This window comes from Chroicocephalus ridibundus, chromosome 7, assembly GCF_963924245.1.
Source record: "Chroicocephalus ridibundus chromosome 7, bChrRid1.1, whole genome shotgun sequence".
Taxonomy (NCBI): domain Eukaryota; kingdom Metazoa; phylum Chordata; class Aves; order Charadriiformes; family Laridae; genus Chroicocephalus; species Chroicocephalus ridibundus.
Genome location: NC_086290.1, coordinates 11,029,472 through 11,046,475, shown reverse-complemented (window position 1 = coordinate 11,046,475; position 17,004 = coordinate 11,029,472). Strand labels below are relative to the sequence as shown.

General features: G+C 44.2%; 1 protein-coding gene across 1 annotated transcript; it reads left to right on the top strand.

The window, feature by feature from the left end:
• Positions 1–652: 652 nt before the first annotated feature.
• LOC134518253 (glycerol-3-phosphate dehydrogenase [NAD(+)], cytoplasmic-like) lies at positions 653–16,888 on the top strand. The gene is made up of 8 exons (XM_063340760.1): positions 653–811; positions 6,394–6,571; positions 8,439–8,579; positions 9,807–9,945; positions 11,685–11,797; positions 13,392–13,625; positions 13,773–13,879; positions 15,221–16,888. Exons 1-8 carry the CDS (start codon positions 771–773, stop codon positions 15,315–15,317), a joined length of 1,050 nt encoding a protein of 349 aa, XP_063196830.1. The 5' UTR covers positions 653–770; the 3' UTR covers positions 15,318–16,888.
• The last annotated feature ends 116 nt before the right edge of the window (positions 16,889–17,004 follow it).

The window sequence follows — 17,004 nt, the reverse complement described above, 5'->3', positions numbered from 1 at the left end:
CAGGACAAGCAAGAGCAGGGAAGGAAGAAAACGCAGCTCTCTGCCTCAAAAACGAGAGAGAAAGCTGCTTTGGAGAGGAGACAGGGTGTAGTGGAGGGCTGAGAGGTAAAATGTGGTAATTTGTAGGGCGTTATGGATGATTAGACCGTGTAGGGGAAAAGGAACAACGCTCCGTTTCGTCCTTCCTTGCAGATAACTTTTATTTGATGTCCCATATTAAGAACTGTGATATATTCCATGATTAATCAGCTGAATTTGGCCCTGCGAATGCACTCATAACCCTTCCCTGGGTGCGCTCCTCAACTGTCGGGAGAATTTAAGCCACGATGCGTCTGGCTGGCAGGGCAGGTGGGACCTCGGGATGTTTCCCACTGCCCCTAAGGGCCCAGTTTACACCCCTCCCATCCCTTACCCCACCCCGCAGAAATCCTCGGGGCCGCCGATGGGCAGGAAGGTCCCCACGCAGGTCCTCATCCCCGCGAATTCCCGGAGAAGGCACCGTATTCCCCGTTCCCCCTGCAGGGCACTGAGTGCGCGTCCCCCCTCCCCGCTCTCCCCCGGCGCTGGCAGGGCAGGGACCCCTCCGGGGCTGCGGGCGGAGCCCGGGGCGGGGGGGGGGGGCGGCACTGCCAGCGGGGCTCACGCCCGTCCCTCCCGCAGGCGCCGGGGGCCGGGCCGGCGGGGGCGGTGCTGGCAGGCGGGCCGAGCCGGGCCGGGGAGAGCCGAGCCACTCCGCCGGCAGCAGCGCCGGGCCGAGGGCAGCCCGCAGCATGTCGCCGCTCCGCGTCTGCATCATCGGCTCGGGGAACTGGTGAGTGCCGCAGCGCGGGGGGGGGCACCTGTCCCGTCCGTCCCCCCCCCGCCTCTCCCCTGCCCCACTCCTCCCTTTCCCCCCGTTTCTTTCCTTCTTGCTCCCCGTTTCCCCTTCCTTCCTCGTTTTTCTCCCCCGCCCACCCCCCCCGCAGCGGGTGGCACGCCCGGGGGGCGCTTCGCAACAGGTCCGGTGCGGGGAGCAGCGGGGGCCGGGGGGCGCCGGGCCGGGCGGCGGAGCGTCTCCGCGGTCCCGAACCCGCCGCCCCGATCGCCCCCTGCCTCGGCCGAGCGGGCTGGGCGGGCGGGGGCCAGGGGAGAGGCAGCGGGGCCGGGAAGAGATGAGGGTCCTGCATCGCTGAGGTGCGTGAGGCGTTTAAAGGCTGGTGACAGGACGGCGACAGCCCAGAGGGAGCGGCGCCCCTGCGGCTGTGTGTGCCCGTGGCAGGGCCCAGGCAGCTCAAACAGAAAGCCAACCGCATCCTGGGCTGCATCAAAAGAAGCGTGGCCAGCAGGGCGAGGGAGGCGATTTCTGCCCCTCTACTCTGCTCTGGTGAGGTCCCACCTAGAGAACTGCGTCCAGCTTTGGAGTCCTCAGGACAAGAAGGACATGGAGCTGTTGGAGGGGGTCTACAAACATGATGAGAGGGTTGGAGCACCTCTGCTGTGAGGACAGGCTGGGAGAGTTGGGGTTGTTCAGCCTGGAGAAGAGAAAGCTCCAGGAAGACCTTAATAGCAACCTTTCAGTGTCTGAAGGGGGGCTACAAGAAAGCTGGAGAGGGACTTTTTACAAGGGTACGTAGTGATAGGACGAGGGGTAATGGCTTCAAGCTGGAAGAGGGGAGATTTCGATGAGATATCAAGAAGAAATTTTTCGCTATGAGGGTGGTGAGGCACTGGCACAGGTGGCCAAGAAGCTGTGGCTGCCCCATCCCTGGAGGTGTTCAAGGCCAGGCTGGATGGGGCTTTGGGCAACCTGGTCTAGTGGGAGGTGTCCCTGCCCAGGGCAGGGGGTTTGGAACTAGATGATCTTCCAACCCAAACCATTCTATGATTTCCCACACTCGTAAGAATACGTCAGCTACTGCTCAGTCCTTTCTAGCCTGGTCAAAAGCACGGCTCTCCAGTGCTCCTTGGGTCTGACAGACCCCACTAAGTTGGTAAACCCTGTCTCACTAGATTTCATATCTTACTTTTCTTATGGTTTATGTAAGCTTAGCACAAACAGAACAACACGTATGTACATGCACTTAGGATTAACAAACCCAGCCTCCAGGTAGCTCAGTGGATTCTTTTTGTACAAGGAAAGCAAATGCTTTAAGATTTTAAAAATATCTGACAGCTAAGTGGAAGCAAATGCCAAAAAAAAAATCAATGGATGAGGGATTGGTTGCTTGTGAGCTGCTGAGAACATGACACAGTTAAAGCACGACTCTTTGCCTTCCTGCTTTGCAAAACCAGTCCAGTGCTTTCTGAGCCCCCACACGCATGCTTTTTCCAGATCACAGGCTCTTTGTGCATGACATCGCTCAGACACAGCCCTTCACATGTAACTGCAAAGCTACGTCTTCTTCAGGAACGCACCTGGCTTTCTCTGGCCCCGACAGATGCAGTTCTGCCCCATCATTTCTCACCAGCATTTCACCCGCTGCCAGTTTCACCACATCATCCCTCGCTTCTGTCCCTCCCCTGCTGCCCTCTTCTCCCTCACCACAGGCATCCAAGCCTGCGCAGGCAGCTCGGTGTCACTTCCAAGCCCCTCAACAGCCACGGCTGCACATCCGAGAGTCAGCTTTTGCCTTTGGTCGGCCCACAGCCTTCATCATTCTCTGGCTGCATCCTCAGGCAAGCACCTCCTGCCTTTCCCAAGCAGTCCCCTTGCCATAAGACATTCTCCAAAGCCGCTTAGTTGTCTTCCTTCAGATCTGTGCTCGAGAAGGTTCTCTTCCTTTCACGTATACCTGCAAACTCGGAAAGAGTTATGCCGCAGAGATACAGAGGCCCCAGCTCATTCAATACTATCTACTTACTCGTACTGCCTGTCCACCTGGGCCCATCTCTTGCTTCCCACCAGATACAGAGACTCTAAAATCTTTGGGGAGGAGATAAACATTGCGCTCTGATGTTTAAATCGCATCTATTCATAGCCTCTGTGGTAGAACAGGTTGTCTTAGCACAACATAGGAATATAATGTTTGTCTTTGGCAAACATTTTTTTCTTATGTTCCTCCTGAATATTTGGGTGACAGTTCAGCTCGCTGCTCTTCAGTCTTTCCTGCGGCTCAGAAACGTGGCTGACGCGTGACGCAGCGTGTCGCAATAGTTCGTGTCAGCTGCAGAAGTTCAGCAGGTCACAGGGACTTAGTAAGTCAACAGCGCCAGCAGACTCCCGAGTGATGTGGTTAAGCGAAGTAAGTGCTGCACAGCATTTTGCGGTTGCCAGTCAGGTGCAGGAGGGTTTGTGTTCACGTTAATCGTGGCTCAGTTACCTGTTTTTAAAAATAGAGGTTTAATTCACTGCCTGGCCCATCAGAATCCAAAAGCTCTCCCAGTCTTCTTAGATTCATTTGGACTGCAGGGTCCTCGGCAAAGATCCAGCTTGAACTAGGGTCTTGTCTTCAAGATGGCCAGATGGCCAGGCTTTTTACTGAGGTGCATGGAAGGAAAATGATAGAAGTGGTCGTAAATTGAACCAAAGGAGGTTCTGACTCAATATATAAAGACAGGGGGAAAAAAAAACCCAAACCCTATGAGAATACTAAAGCATTGGGGCAGGTTGCCCAGAGAGGAGGTGGTCCTTGGAGAGCTTTCAAGACTCAACCGAACAAAGCCCTGAGTAACCAACCCATCTGCACTCAATGTTGTTCCCACTTTGGAGACCTCTCACAGTCCCTTCCAACATGAGTGATACTAGAATTTAAAAAATTTAGGGTGGTTTGCTAAGAAAGAGACAGGAGGAAGACACGATCATCTTCAAGTGTCTGAAGGAGAACAAGAATATTCCATCCTTCTAGAATAGAAATGGGCTTGAACTGCAGTAAGAAAGACTTAGGTTAAATGTGAGGATGACCTTTCTAATGCTAAGGGTTGCAAAATCGTGGGATGGGCTGGTTGGGAAAGGGAAGAGACCTGCAATCGCTGAGGTCTTTGAGACCTCCTTGGAAAAACTATTAGGAATGCCATAAGTATATTTGACTGCCTTTTGTATAGGGAAGGGATGAGCTGCTTCATGGCATCCTTTCAGCTCTCATTTCCACCAGATCTGATGTATGCCACAGACGCTTTCGTATTCATATATGTAAATAATGGATCTTATTTGAGTTATTCTACATCAAAGCTTTCCCATTATACTGATAGGAAATCTCCAGATAAAAGCTTTCTTTTTCTTAGCGATATGTAAATCAGTTCCAACGTGAATTAACATAACTGTGGAAAAAAAAAAAAACTGATTGGTAGCTTCCGCTTACTTTTAAAAATTATCTAAGCAGAGTTCTCAGTCTTCTATTAATTTTCACTAAATTGGGTTTTGGAGAAAAAAACCGTGGCAAAGTCTTTATATGTGAACGTTCTTGTTTTTTGACTTTTCCGCCAAGCCCGTGTAGCCTACCGACCACCGCCTTCACAGACAAAGCAACTCTTCCCACGGCTGATCAGTGGTGACTGAATTTTAAATGAACTTAGTAAAACATCAGGTTTATGGACTGTTTGTTTTGTGGCGAGGTGTTTTCCTTGATGACTGTTCAATGTCTTTGAAACATTAAACCCTTTCTCCTCCAATTTCTTGTTCATCTGAAGAGAAGCCAAACGAAAATACTGTCTTTTATGGAGCTACACTTATGGCTGAGAAACCTTCAGAGATGGTGAAGGTACCTTGCCCATAGGAAAATACTTGGGTGGCAGCATCCAAGCGCGGTGGTAATGACAGCTCTGCTGTAAGATCAGATTTATCGGATGAGAGTTGCGAGTCCCATTCAGGATTTCAGAGGTTAGAGCTGGAGTCTGCATCTTTCAACAGAAAAATCATATGAACTTGGTACGTAGCTAGAAAAGTTATTTTTATGGATAGGCTTGAGGTCTAAGTTCTGCATTTAGATCTCAGATTCATCCATAAAAACAACTTTTCTTCTTAAAACACGTTTCTTGTGCTGAGCCACAATTCATCCTCAGCTCAGGCCTTGATTGTCCTCCCTGTTGATAAGTAGAGCAAAAGACCCAGACTGTAAGTAATTTTAGAGATAATACTTCTCTGACAGTAAAGGTTCCCCCCTGAAACACTTCTCTACGTATTTTAAAGGACAAAACCCAATCACCCCTTTTTAGAAAAAAAGCATTACGGCAGCTCAGGATACAGCATATAGTCAACACGCATATGTCAACACTAAGCAGAGTGAAACCTGACCTCGGTAGGATTTCCTTATCGTTCAAGATTAAGATGAAGCCCTTTTATTACTTATTGAGCAATTCAGCCTTGTGCAAACCTGTTACATCAAAAATCCAGTCGAGCCAAGGAGAGCCAGCTACAACGCGGTTTCCCGATGAACCACTGCCAGCACAGACCTACCTGGACTTCGACTTGGGTATAGTTGAGACCTTTGTCAGTTCCAGAAAACACACCGCAGCTAAACCCTGCTCCTGCAGGCGTCTTACAAGCGGGTCAGGGGACAGGAGTGTTGCAACTGCAGCTCCCCTTTCAGTTGTGTTAGTAAAACAGCCAGTACGCAAAAGATTAAAGGAGTATTAAAATGAAAAGGAGGAACAGAGGAGTAAAAATAATCGCCCCGCCTCCCCATAGAATTTAAAGAGCTTTAAGCAACACTTGCAATATTTTCTGCAGGGTTTTTTAATTCTCTCTTGCCAATAAGCGAACGTTTGCAAGGCTGCAGTGGTGATGGGGAAATCAAATTATTGTCTAAACTGAGAGTAAAAAATGCTCAGCACGACTGAAGAAGAGTAAACTGGATGGTTAAAATACCCTCAGGCTGCAACTATTGCAGATCCTGTTACAGTGATAATTACAGCAATATATAAAGAGAAACCATCAGGTTGAAGATTTATTTTTTTTTTTCAAGAAAAGAACAATTTCTGAGGATTTCAGCTCTTACATAAAATCCTTATTGCAACTGCTTGGTTATTGGTAGGAAAGTGGGATGCATCTATTTTAGATGAGATGCACAAAGGCTGTCACAGCAAGATCGTTCAGCGCTGCTTTGCCACCCGGATTATTTTACATTTGTTGGTCTTCAGAAAAAAAGAATTATCCGAGGAGCAAGAGAGATTTTAATCCCAGTTCCTGTATTTTTAGTGCAGTTGATGGTACATCACATTCCCACTCTGTAGTCTTTGATGGGACCGTAGATCCCTTATTACAGTTACGTTTTCTCTGGCTCTACTTTCTGTTTTTAAACTGAGGGGGTTTGGATGGAGAACAGGAGGAATAAAGCTTTCTGATAAACGTAGCAAGCACCTGAACAGCTTTATAGCGCAGGCCTTTTATGAATTATTATGTTTAAAGTAATTTGTGTTTCCAATTCACAATAAAACTCCTTTTTCCCTATTAGTTATTTCTTTCTTTTTTTTTTAAAGGGGATCAGCCATAGCAAGAATCATTGGCAAAAATGTCCAGAAATCCAACAGATTTGATCCTACTGTCAAGATGTGGGTATTTGAAGAGATCATCAATGGAAGAAAACTCTCAGAAATAATCAACCAGGAACATGAAAATGTTAAATATCTGCCTGGATACAAAATACCCAAAAATGTGGTAAGTTGGAAAAAAAAAAATCACTGAAATATTATTATTTTTTATAAGGGAGGCAACATCTGGCAAAATTAAAATTAGGAAGTAATTCACTGCTTCATTCTGATTTGCCACCTAACTGAAATATTTGAAGTGTGCTGAAACAGAACTCACTTCTGTGACGCTTGCTTGTCTCACATGTCACACACAACTTCAAACACCCAGTTGTGTCAGGTGCTGGTAACGCACCATCCTCCTCTCTGGCAGGAATCAGCATAACTCGAGAAATGGCAGGCAGAGATCTGTCTACACAGAGCTGAGGTTGTTTCAAACCCACAACATCTTCTGGAAAAAGAGGGAAAGCTGCTGCTCTCCCTTCTCCTAAAAAAGAAATCAACAGCACAGCTAACAGCTGTGGCTTACAAGGAGGCGAACAATGAGTTATCGGCTCACGGGTGATTTCAGGATAGCAAGACACTGCTATAAATGCTGTAAATTCCACCAAAGATATAAGCTGTTTAATTTTCATGTACATTTAAAACACCAAGTTATGCATCTCTACTTAAATTAATTAGCTTAGATAATTTATCGCTACCGAAGCACGCAGGGTGAGGGCTTTTGGCTGTTCAAGGTTTTCCCAAATGCCACTGTTTTGTGAGTTAAAGTAAGTAGCGCTGCGTTTCTTGAACAGTTGCAGTTGTAAAAGGAAGTTAAGACGTTGCACGTGGTGGGTCTCCTTGCTTGGAGAGTGGTTATATTTAGTACTCCGTTCAGTGCTGCGATTGCATATTTGCACTCCTGTGGTTTGAACTTGGCACACAGTTCTCCTGGGTTACTCGCCCGTTATTTTCACAGCCCTCTAGCAGATCAACAGGCTTGTCCTCAGCACCTGAGATCAGCCTCATCCTCTCTATAGCAAAGTCCGAGGCTCTACTGGCAGAAATCAGCTGGTTGCAGTAAAGCCTGGAGGCACCCTCACATCCTCATCTCCGACTGAGAAAAAAAAACCCAACACCCTAACCTGCAATATTTTGGAGAGACAGGAGCCCTGTTCAGTGCTGCCAGCTTCTGCCCTCCTCCCGCTTTGCCTTTTTCCCGGAGAAGCAGCCTTGCTGGCAGCAGTTCTGGTTCTCCCGGTGGGAATCCCACTTGCTCTAAGGCTGTGTGCTCCAAGGCTGCATCCAAGGGCAACGTTTGCTCTGACTGTAAACTGCTTGTGATAGCAGGCTCAAATTCACCTGCCGTTGCCTCTGTAGCCTGGACTGAGTCGTTGTTCTGAGTAATGCTAGCATTTGGAGGAAGATAGAGCTTGTTAGTTATTAAATGTGTTAGGTACATTTTTCTAACTATTGGCCACGTTACCCATCCCACCCCAAACACGATAATAATCTCTGCCTTTTGATATAATTTATTCCTGAGTAGCTCTCAGCTAGTGACCTATGGAAACTAAAGACTGTCAGAAGAGGCTCTGTCTCGCCACCCTGCTTCATTCCCGTGCTCCCCATTCATTCTAGCAGAACCACACAGGGTTGCTCAGTATCTTCGGGAACCACCTGAAGAAGCAGAATCAGCAAAGGGGCTTCCCAGGCCAGTGCAAGTTGAGGAAGTATATCATCATCTTCCCCAGATTGTCCACAAAGGGATGGGATGGGAGGCAAGTTAAAAATAAAATAATAAAAAAACCCCCCCCAAACCTAATAAAAGCTAGGCTGCTTTAGATATTTCAGAAGAGAGCTGCAGTTGCTCGCATGAAGAGCTAACAGCTCTGCAACAGCGCACGTTAAAATTAAGGACATTTGCAACGCATCTGCAATGGCTTTGGCCCATTGGTATCTTGCAAGGTGCGAGGATTCCTACCTAGGGGTCATTTCAGCTGTCACTCTTGTCCCAGGTGGCTGTACCGGACGTGGTCGAAGCAGCAAACGGGGCAGATATTTTGGTGTTTGTTCTGCCGCATCAATTCATTGGCCAAATCTGCGAGCAGATCGCATGCCAGATAAAACCCGGGACATTTGGGATTTCCCTGATCAAGGTAAGTTGAGGTCGATCTGTACAGGGTAAATAAATAACTACCTTCAACTTGAGGGTGGGAGCTCCAGTCCTCAGCTGTAGGCTCTGCATAAACACGAGCTTTTCTTCCTGCAAGAGTTAAAACTTACCCAGCCTCTGCCAGCCCTACTGCTGCTCCTGTGACCATGGAGAGCAAAGGATGGGGCAACCCATCTGGGCTAAGAGTGACCGCCTTTGCCAGCCATCTTTAGCCTGGATCGGTTCCTACTTGGACCAGCAGGGAGGTGAAAATGGGCAGAGAGAGGGCTACGTAAGCTGGTGCTGCTGCCAGAAAAAATACTCATCAGACTACAGCCTCAATTAACTCTGCGCTGGGAAGGGCGCTGGGTCAAAGTGCCTCTTCCAAGTACATGCTAAAGATGTTCTTGGCAGCATCAAACCAGCACAATAACACTAATGATTTTGCAGAACTGAAGCAATTTCAATCTGGCATGAACTGAGGAATCTCTTTTTAAGGTTAGAGATACCAGATTATCAGAATCTTAGAAGGAATTAACATTTTAAGAGAATCTCAGCCTAAAAGCCAGAGGCAAAGCATAGGAATATAGTCTACCGCTTCTTCTTTTGATTGCATTACAGGAAATATCCAATTTAAAATTGTAATGAAAGAAATGTAATTCAAGTTTTCAGGCTGCAAGACCAGCTCTTCCCCCTTCCCCACCTGCCCCCGAAATTATTTCACAAGCAGCAGTGCATCAAGGAGAGGAAGGTGTGAGAGGAAGGAAATTCCTGCAAATTTACTTCTTTCTTTAGCTTAAAAAAACACCAAGACAGTTCAGTATACTCCTTAATAGCAATGAAGCACTCAGATCAATACTTAGTTTTTGCAAAAAAGTCACTGCTTGGAGGCTTAATTTAAAAGTCTGGTTCTGTACTACAGGAATTTAACACAAAGGCAAAAACCAGCATTAAAGCAAGCCTCAGGACAGCAGCTCTGGATACGAGGCCTCTTGTAGGGTTACCTGGAGTGCCGCTACCTTCTCCCCGAACTTGCCTTGAATTTGCAGTTATCAAAGTACAAACCCAGAGCATTTGTATTAATGGCTAACGCTAGCGAATGTAAGACCCAAATCCTTCCAATTAAAACTGGAGCGCTGCAGGCAATAGGACACCTTCTGCTTTACTAGTGCTCTACTGCTGTCGCTTACCTATTCTATTAGCTTGGCTTTGACTATCGTCTCTTATTCAGGGGATCGATGAGGGTCCTGAAGGCCTGAAGCTCATATCTGACCTCATTCAAGAGAAACTGAAAATAGAAATCAGTGTGCTTATGGGGGCCAACATCGCCAAAGAAGTGGCTGATGAGAAGTTCTGTGAAACCACCATCGGTAACTATTGCAAAGAGCAAATTAGAGCCGCTAGCTGTGGTTTATCCTCACCTGTGGCTGGGCAACAGGAGAACCTCTGGAGGAAGCCGGGGGATGCGATGGGTTCTATGTGGTTCCCAAGTACTGCGGTGCCCACTGAGCTCGTTCAGGAAAGCAGCGTGATTTCCAGGGAGTTCAGTGCTGGCAGGATCAGATCCAAACCGACAGCGGTTTCAGTGCTGGGAGCTAATTTAGTCCATTAAAAAATTACAGTTTAATGTTTCTCTAGGAGTTGGCAAGGGCCACCTTTTGTGTCTGTACAGCTCAACGCTGAGTACGTCGGCAGTTGGTACACTATACAGTCTCGATAGAGAAGTGTAATCAGAAGCTCATATGAGCTCATACTCCCCAAGGTGTATTTCTCCATCTTCAAATTTCTTTGTTTGACAAAAAGCCCAAAAACAAAACAAAACAAAAAAATCAACCCAGTAACGTTCCGTTCTTCCCTCCCGTTCAGACTGCTTGCCAAAACATAGCATCTGATCCTCCCAGAACTGGGTCTGACCTCATTTGGAAAGTTCATCCAGTAGTTTTTAAAATCCATTGATTTTTAAAGTCAGTCGAAATTAAAGTTACATCCTTCCATAGCTAGGGAAGGCAAAAAAAAAAAAAATTGTTGCAATACCGTTCCTTTGCCTTGCAAGTGTTACAGTAATAGTGAAAACCATATCAGTGGGGCATTTGTTGCTGGCAGAGCAACTAAGCACAAATAGGACTAGACATGACTAGGAGAGTTGAGCAATATTCATTTTCTTGGCGGTAATTTAACTACTGCTGGCCCAGTTTGAAGCCACGCTGTGATGACGACTGTGCAAAGAGCTTTCTCCCTCGCTTTTGTCCTTGTGGAAAGCCCTATAGTCCAGAAACCGCCACCTTGAAGAGACTGGGTATTCCCCAACATCAATTATCGTGAAGGATGAGAAGCAAACCCAAAGTTTCTTGTGAGATGGGGTAGAAACCCCACAGCTACCAGAGTGCTATTACCCAGGCTCTTTAATACTCAAAAACAGAGTACCCAGAACCCCTCCAGGAGCAACAGGTAGAAAACGCTACAGGTCCTCACGGCCCAGCTCTCCCTGAAGGAAACCAAGTTGCCTCGTATAAAAATGAATTGACACTCCATTGAAAAGTCTTTGCCCAGCTCACTGCCCTTCCTCTCATTACGTAGGGCGAGCACTGTAATGACATGATACATGACCTCCATAAAATTGGTAACAAAAGTGTTCGAGCAGTGCCACCGTTCAGCTTCATCATCTGTGGATCTTCCTGTAATTGGGAATTAATGGGGCATTAATCATTTGCACCCCATAATAACATTTAGCAATTATACCAGTTTACATTTTCGAAGCAGCAATTATACCATTGTGCTGTACGAAGCGATTTGTAAATGTTATCTTTTGCAAGGTTTGTGGTTATACAAGCTTTCTCAGGCAGAAAGCTGCGTTAGGCGCTACTTACTTTTAAGCTCTTTAGTGTTATTAAGCGATGCTTGGTCAGTGCCCTGGGACTTGCAGACATTTAACACTGGCTTCCAGCAGCTGCTGTGACTGAGCTCACACAAATCTCTTGTTTAGCAACACCCAGTTACTGGGACCACAAAACCTAAAGTCCTCCCTGGGCCCTTATTTCAGGTTTCAGTTAATTGTGTGTACTCTGAAACATTGCAAAAACTCTCTTTCATCCTTCCTTCCTTCCCACAGGGTGCAAAAATGAAAAACAAGGGAAAATCTTTAAAGAACTAATGCAGACCCCCAATTTCAGGATTACCGTGGTGCTTGACTCTGATACAGTGGAGATTTGTGGAGCCTTAAAAGTGAGTAATTTCAAACCAAAATGTTTTTATTAGGGCCAAATTCTCCCGTCACCTGAGTCTTCTGTAAGCCACAGGGTCTAATATGAGTCCTGCCACTTTGTGATTGAGTGAGCATGGACAAGATATGAATTCATGTGCCAGTTTTCCAACCTGTAAAAAAGGGAAAATTTACTTAAAAATACAACTGTTGGCACAGCATTTCAAAATAGTTGTATTTTTATCTTTATTTTGCCAGAGGCACCTCTGCTTCCGAGGGCAGAATTTAGTCCACTGTATTTTCTCGCCTGCATGTTGTAAGCACATGGAACAAAGACTCTTACTACATATTGTAGCTCCCACTAAAAACTTATTTCCATGGGTCAAGTAGTAACCTGCTAGAAAGTTTGCATCAGAAGCGATGCTGTGTGTTGGCAGCGCATCTATCCAGCATTCAGATCGAGATCCCAGGCTGGAGCAGAAACAATACCAAAATCACCAAGTTTCCAATGGGTGAGATTCAGAGTTTGCTTTTAAGCGTACTGAAAGAGACTCCAGCCTGTGATCCGTTGTACTTTTTTATACATTCAATCATTTGTACTTCAATAATTCACCTTTTCTTGGAGGAGGGGGGAATTACTGGCTAGGAAAGAATTGGTCCTGTTCAACCTAACATACAAAAAGAAAAGTTTCTTTACATAAAAAAAAAAAAAAAACCCAAAAAAACCACCAAAACACCAAAAGTTTCTTTTAAAAAAAAAAAACCCAGATTTTACTTTTGGCCACAGACTGGAACTCGGGGAAGGCACAGAGGGGAGTGAGGTTTTTTCTGCTCTGTGGGAAATCTTTGGTCTTCTTGAAATCATTGCTTTGGCATTGCCTTTGCTAAAAAAAAAAAAATAAAAAATAAATATCTGCAGTGGGGCACATGCATGCCTGGAGCAAACACTTCAACGGAAGTACTAGTACATATTACTCAAATACAGTGAACTACACTCATTTAGGGATTTATTTAGGGGCTGGGAATTGTGAGGTGGGAAGGGAGGTGTGCAGGACAATGGTGAAGAGTTGTAAAGATGTTTAAGATCCTGAGCGGTTTGTTTAGAGCTGTAGAAAAGGGCTATTTTACTGACCGTTTTTGCAGGAGAAACCAAAATTTGATCGACTGCAGCACCTGTATGTAGAACCCGTGCCTGTTTAAATCAGAGACACACAGAGAAAACCTAGGAAGGCATGACTTGGTGTGAGGTATTTTAAATAGTTAAAACAGAAAGGTCAGTGAGTCTCACCTTAGAACTAGCAGAAAACCAAACCATTAACTGCATACACGCTACGTGATTGCAATATTACTGTATAAAACAAACTGCTTTGATTTTTTCCTCATGGGAATAACAGTGCATACTTAATAAAAATCTTCCAGAAGTCCAGCTACTTTTGTTCAACACTAACTAGCTGTCCACCTTCTTCATAAGATAAACACGGCTATCGGAAATTGAACCTTGTTCTGATGAAGACAGATTTGTGGGATTTTCGTAAAGCTCAGTGCACGCTCATGAACCTCACGTTTTGCCTGACCGTTTCCTTTCCTCCTCTATATTTCACACTAAACTGTTTGTAGAACATCGTAGCAGTGGGAGCTGGTTTCTGCGACGGACTGGATTTTGGTGATAATACGAAGGCAGCAGTTATACGTTTGGGCCTTATGGAAATGGTGGCCTTTGCCAAGATGTTCTGCAGGGGACCGGTATCAATAGCCACTTTCCTGGAAAGCTGCGGCGTTGCTGACCTTATCACTACCTGCTATGGAGGACGGAACAGAAAAGTAGCAGAAGCCTTTGCTCGCACAGGAAAAGTAAGGATTTTGAAATATTTCACACTAACACGTGAAGAAATCCTTCTGTGTTTTACAAAGGCATCATTAGCTGTTTACCTTCGTGATAACTGCTGGTACGGCAGCAGTATCCCCTCTGACCCAAGTAATCAGTCTCCTCTCTTCTAGTCCATCGAAGAACTGGAAAATGAGATGCTGAACGGACAAAAGCTGCAAGGTCCTCAGACCTCAGCTGAAGTCTACAAGATTCTGAAACAGAAAAATATGATCGATAAGTAAGTGCTTTTATTTTAAAAAAGGGAATCGACAACAAAGGATGAGTGATTCATAACCTCCTTAATGGTACTTGTTCGTTTCCGTAACAACTGCTTTCTACATCTTGGGTCACAGTTAGAGCTCAGCTTAGCCTGACCCCTCATTGCCATGGTCGGTGGAATAGGATGAAGGTTAAACAGTGTCAGAAAAAACAAACCACAGACATATAGGAAACCAAAATAATCCAAAGGAGCTACCCAGACATCCCCGTGCCCCCAGACAAGACTGAAGGCCACGCACACAGTCAGCTTGCAAACATGATCTATGGGTCAAAGAGTTTCTTGTTCTCAGCACGTCACCATTACAGCTTGCAGCAATACTGCTCTCAGCGCAAACCTTAACTAGGTTATCTCAGTATAAAATGCAGGAATATGCTCCTAATCAAAAAATTTTATACATATTGAATAGGTCATATGTGCTGATATCAATGCTTTAGCGCGACAAATAATGCTGAGATAAAAAGTACTTCTAGTTGTTTGGGGAATATAAGGTTATTTATAATTTGAAACCTTTGTCTCAGCTTACACAATAGAAGAGATGAACTTCCCTCCACCCCATTCCCTCTTATACATTAGCAGGACTTAGAGGTCAAACATTGCTAAATGAATACTTTAAAAATAATCCTGTTAGAATTGTAACAGATATAGAAGATTCAAGTAGCATTATCTTTCAAAGAATGAGAGAGAGAGAAAAGCTCATTTTGAGAGGACATGAACTTTAAATCAAAACTTGATCTAATAACTATCGCTATAATTGCACTTAGTTACACACTCAGCTCCAAATCATTCAGTGGACTCATTTTTTACCACATAGTGACTAAAAAAGCTTGCAAAAGGAAAAGAACCCTTTAAGCCATGAAGAAAAAAAAAAATCATTAGACATTTTAATTCTTTTTAGTCTTTTAGATATCAGTAATGAATACAAATAATATATGCATTTTGCATACAGGAGGAAAAAGGGATATTCAATTCAAGATTTTGTCAGTAAATGAAAACATTGGATAGGAATTTTAGCTCCAAAACAGCTCGTCTCTGCTGTCACCCCCCAAAATTGTCCCTCGTTCTTCTTAATTGCCCTAATTTCATTCTTACTGCTTTGTTTTTATACTGTTTTTCTTTTTTTATACTGGACGACTACATCGTCTTCCACAGTAAAGGTACCTCCAAGTTAAAATTCTATTGTAAAGAGAAAGAAAAGTTTTCCGCTTTTCTTTTAATATAACATTAAAAAAAATATTTTGTTTTTTCCATTATAAATGGAATGGAAATGTTTATATTTTCATTGCTACGCACTTCTTTTAGGTTTCCGTTATTTACAACCATCTACAAGATCTGCTACGAGGGTGAATCGATCCAGGATTTCATCATGTGCCTGCAGAACCATCCGGAGCACATGTAGAGATCCGCTCTCCTCACCTGGTCACCTTCTCCTCTTTCCAGGACGCCTGTCCCCTCCACAGCAAATAAAGTAGAGCAACAGGTGGTGTGACAACACTTGCTGTAAAAGCAAGAGAGAATGTATTTCAGTATCCTCATTCTGGGGGTAAAAATCTGCCTTTAATTTCAATATTATACCCAAGGAACAGGAAATGAATGTACAATTTAACAGTATTTGAATGTGGGCATTTGCCTAGAGCTACTTTCTTGTTGATTGAAAACAGTTCCCTTTGTAATTTCCATAACAAGAGCTCAATCCAGCTCACGTGAACCTCAACATTTTGCCTACTAATATTACTTACAGAACAGCACGAGATGCTGAAAAATTGAAGAACTCATTCAAACAGAAAAATTCGAGTAAAAAAACCTAAGTTGACAGCAACAAGATCCAATCACGTGGGCAAATGTTGGGTTTCCATAATTCCCCTCAAACACAAATAACGTTTTGTATTTTGTGACATTTAGCCCTTCCTTGATTTCATTTCCCAGCGTAAGGCTCTTTGGAAAAATGGGTATCGTTACTGTGCTCAGACACATGAATATTCGGTAGATGTATAAATAAAACAGTTTAGGGGGTGGGGATTGGGGATTTATTTTTTTTTGTTTGAAATTTAGGACACTAGGAATCCTCAGTAGCTATCTGACCTTCATTACACTTACTGTATTCTGTTGAAATACACAAAAAAAATGTGGAATAACCAAATACATTTATGTTAGCGTCAGGATTTCTCAGCAAGTCATTAATTGGTACTAGCTGAGAGGGGAGAGCTGGAGGTTGACAAGGAGGGAATATGCACAACTCCAGCTTGTGCAATGCTGTTATTTTGAGGATGTAACAGTGAAAAACCCTCTGTAATACTTGACTTTTTATACACGCATGGAAACGACCGCTGTAGACGCACAGAAATTCTGTAAAATTGCATTTGAAACCGGGCTGCATTTTAACTCCACGGGACTGACGCCCATGCAACTTCCCCATCTCTCCAGACTGCAGACCAATGCCCTGATCCTGCTGTAGCTTAAGCAACGCATCTTACACTCCAGAAGGGAGATCTCTCTACCTACTTCTAAATTTTAAACACAAACTGGTTCATAAACCAGTTGTTTTTGGGTTTTGTTTTCGTTTTTTTTTTTTAGCTACCAATGGCGTTAATTTTAGAAACATGAAAGTTTTTAAACCTTATAGCTGTACTTGGGTAACTTTACATACCTGATGTTTTTCAGAGTTAAAGCCATCTATGAAACGAACAGTGGCACATTTTATAAGCTTTAATACCCTTTTGAAACACTCCTATTTTGAGACAAGGCAAATGAAAAGGAAGAGTAACCTACTTTTGCTTTGTCTGATTTTCCAAAATAGCAGCGAGGAAGGCAAGTGGGTTTTTTAATCTCTCCATGTATTTGCTGACATAATTGCTTAGGGATAAAATAATAAAATAAAAAATCTAGATTATAAAATTGTCTCCAATCTGCATTTTGGAGAAACGTTTTTATGTCTTTCACATTTATCAGAGTTATATATATATATATATATATATATATATTAAAAAAAAGTATTACTTTTAATTATAAATATATTGTAAGAATCTCAGTCTCACAGGTAGCAAAGCTGGCTTGGGTACCAGAAAGGGCAGCTGCAGCATCACTGA

Bases quoted from the DNA above. Each gene is read 5' to 3' on its own strand.
- LOC134518253 (XM_063340760.1), top strand. From the start codon at position 771: ATGTCGCCGCTCCGCGTCTGCATCATCGGCTCGGGGAACTG. The intron at 9,946-11,684 runs GTAACTATTGCA...TCCTTCCCACAG, and splicing joins GTTCTGTGAAACCACCATCG to GGTGCAAAAATGAAAAACAA. The intron at 13,880-15,220 runs GTAAGTGCTTTT...CACTTCTTTTAG, and splicing joins CAGAAAAATATGATCGATAA to GTTTCCGTTATTTACAACCA.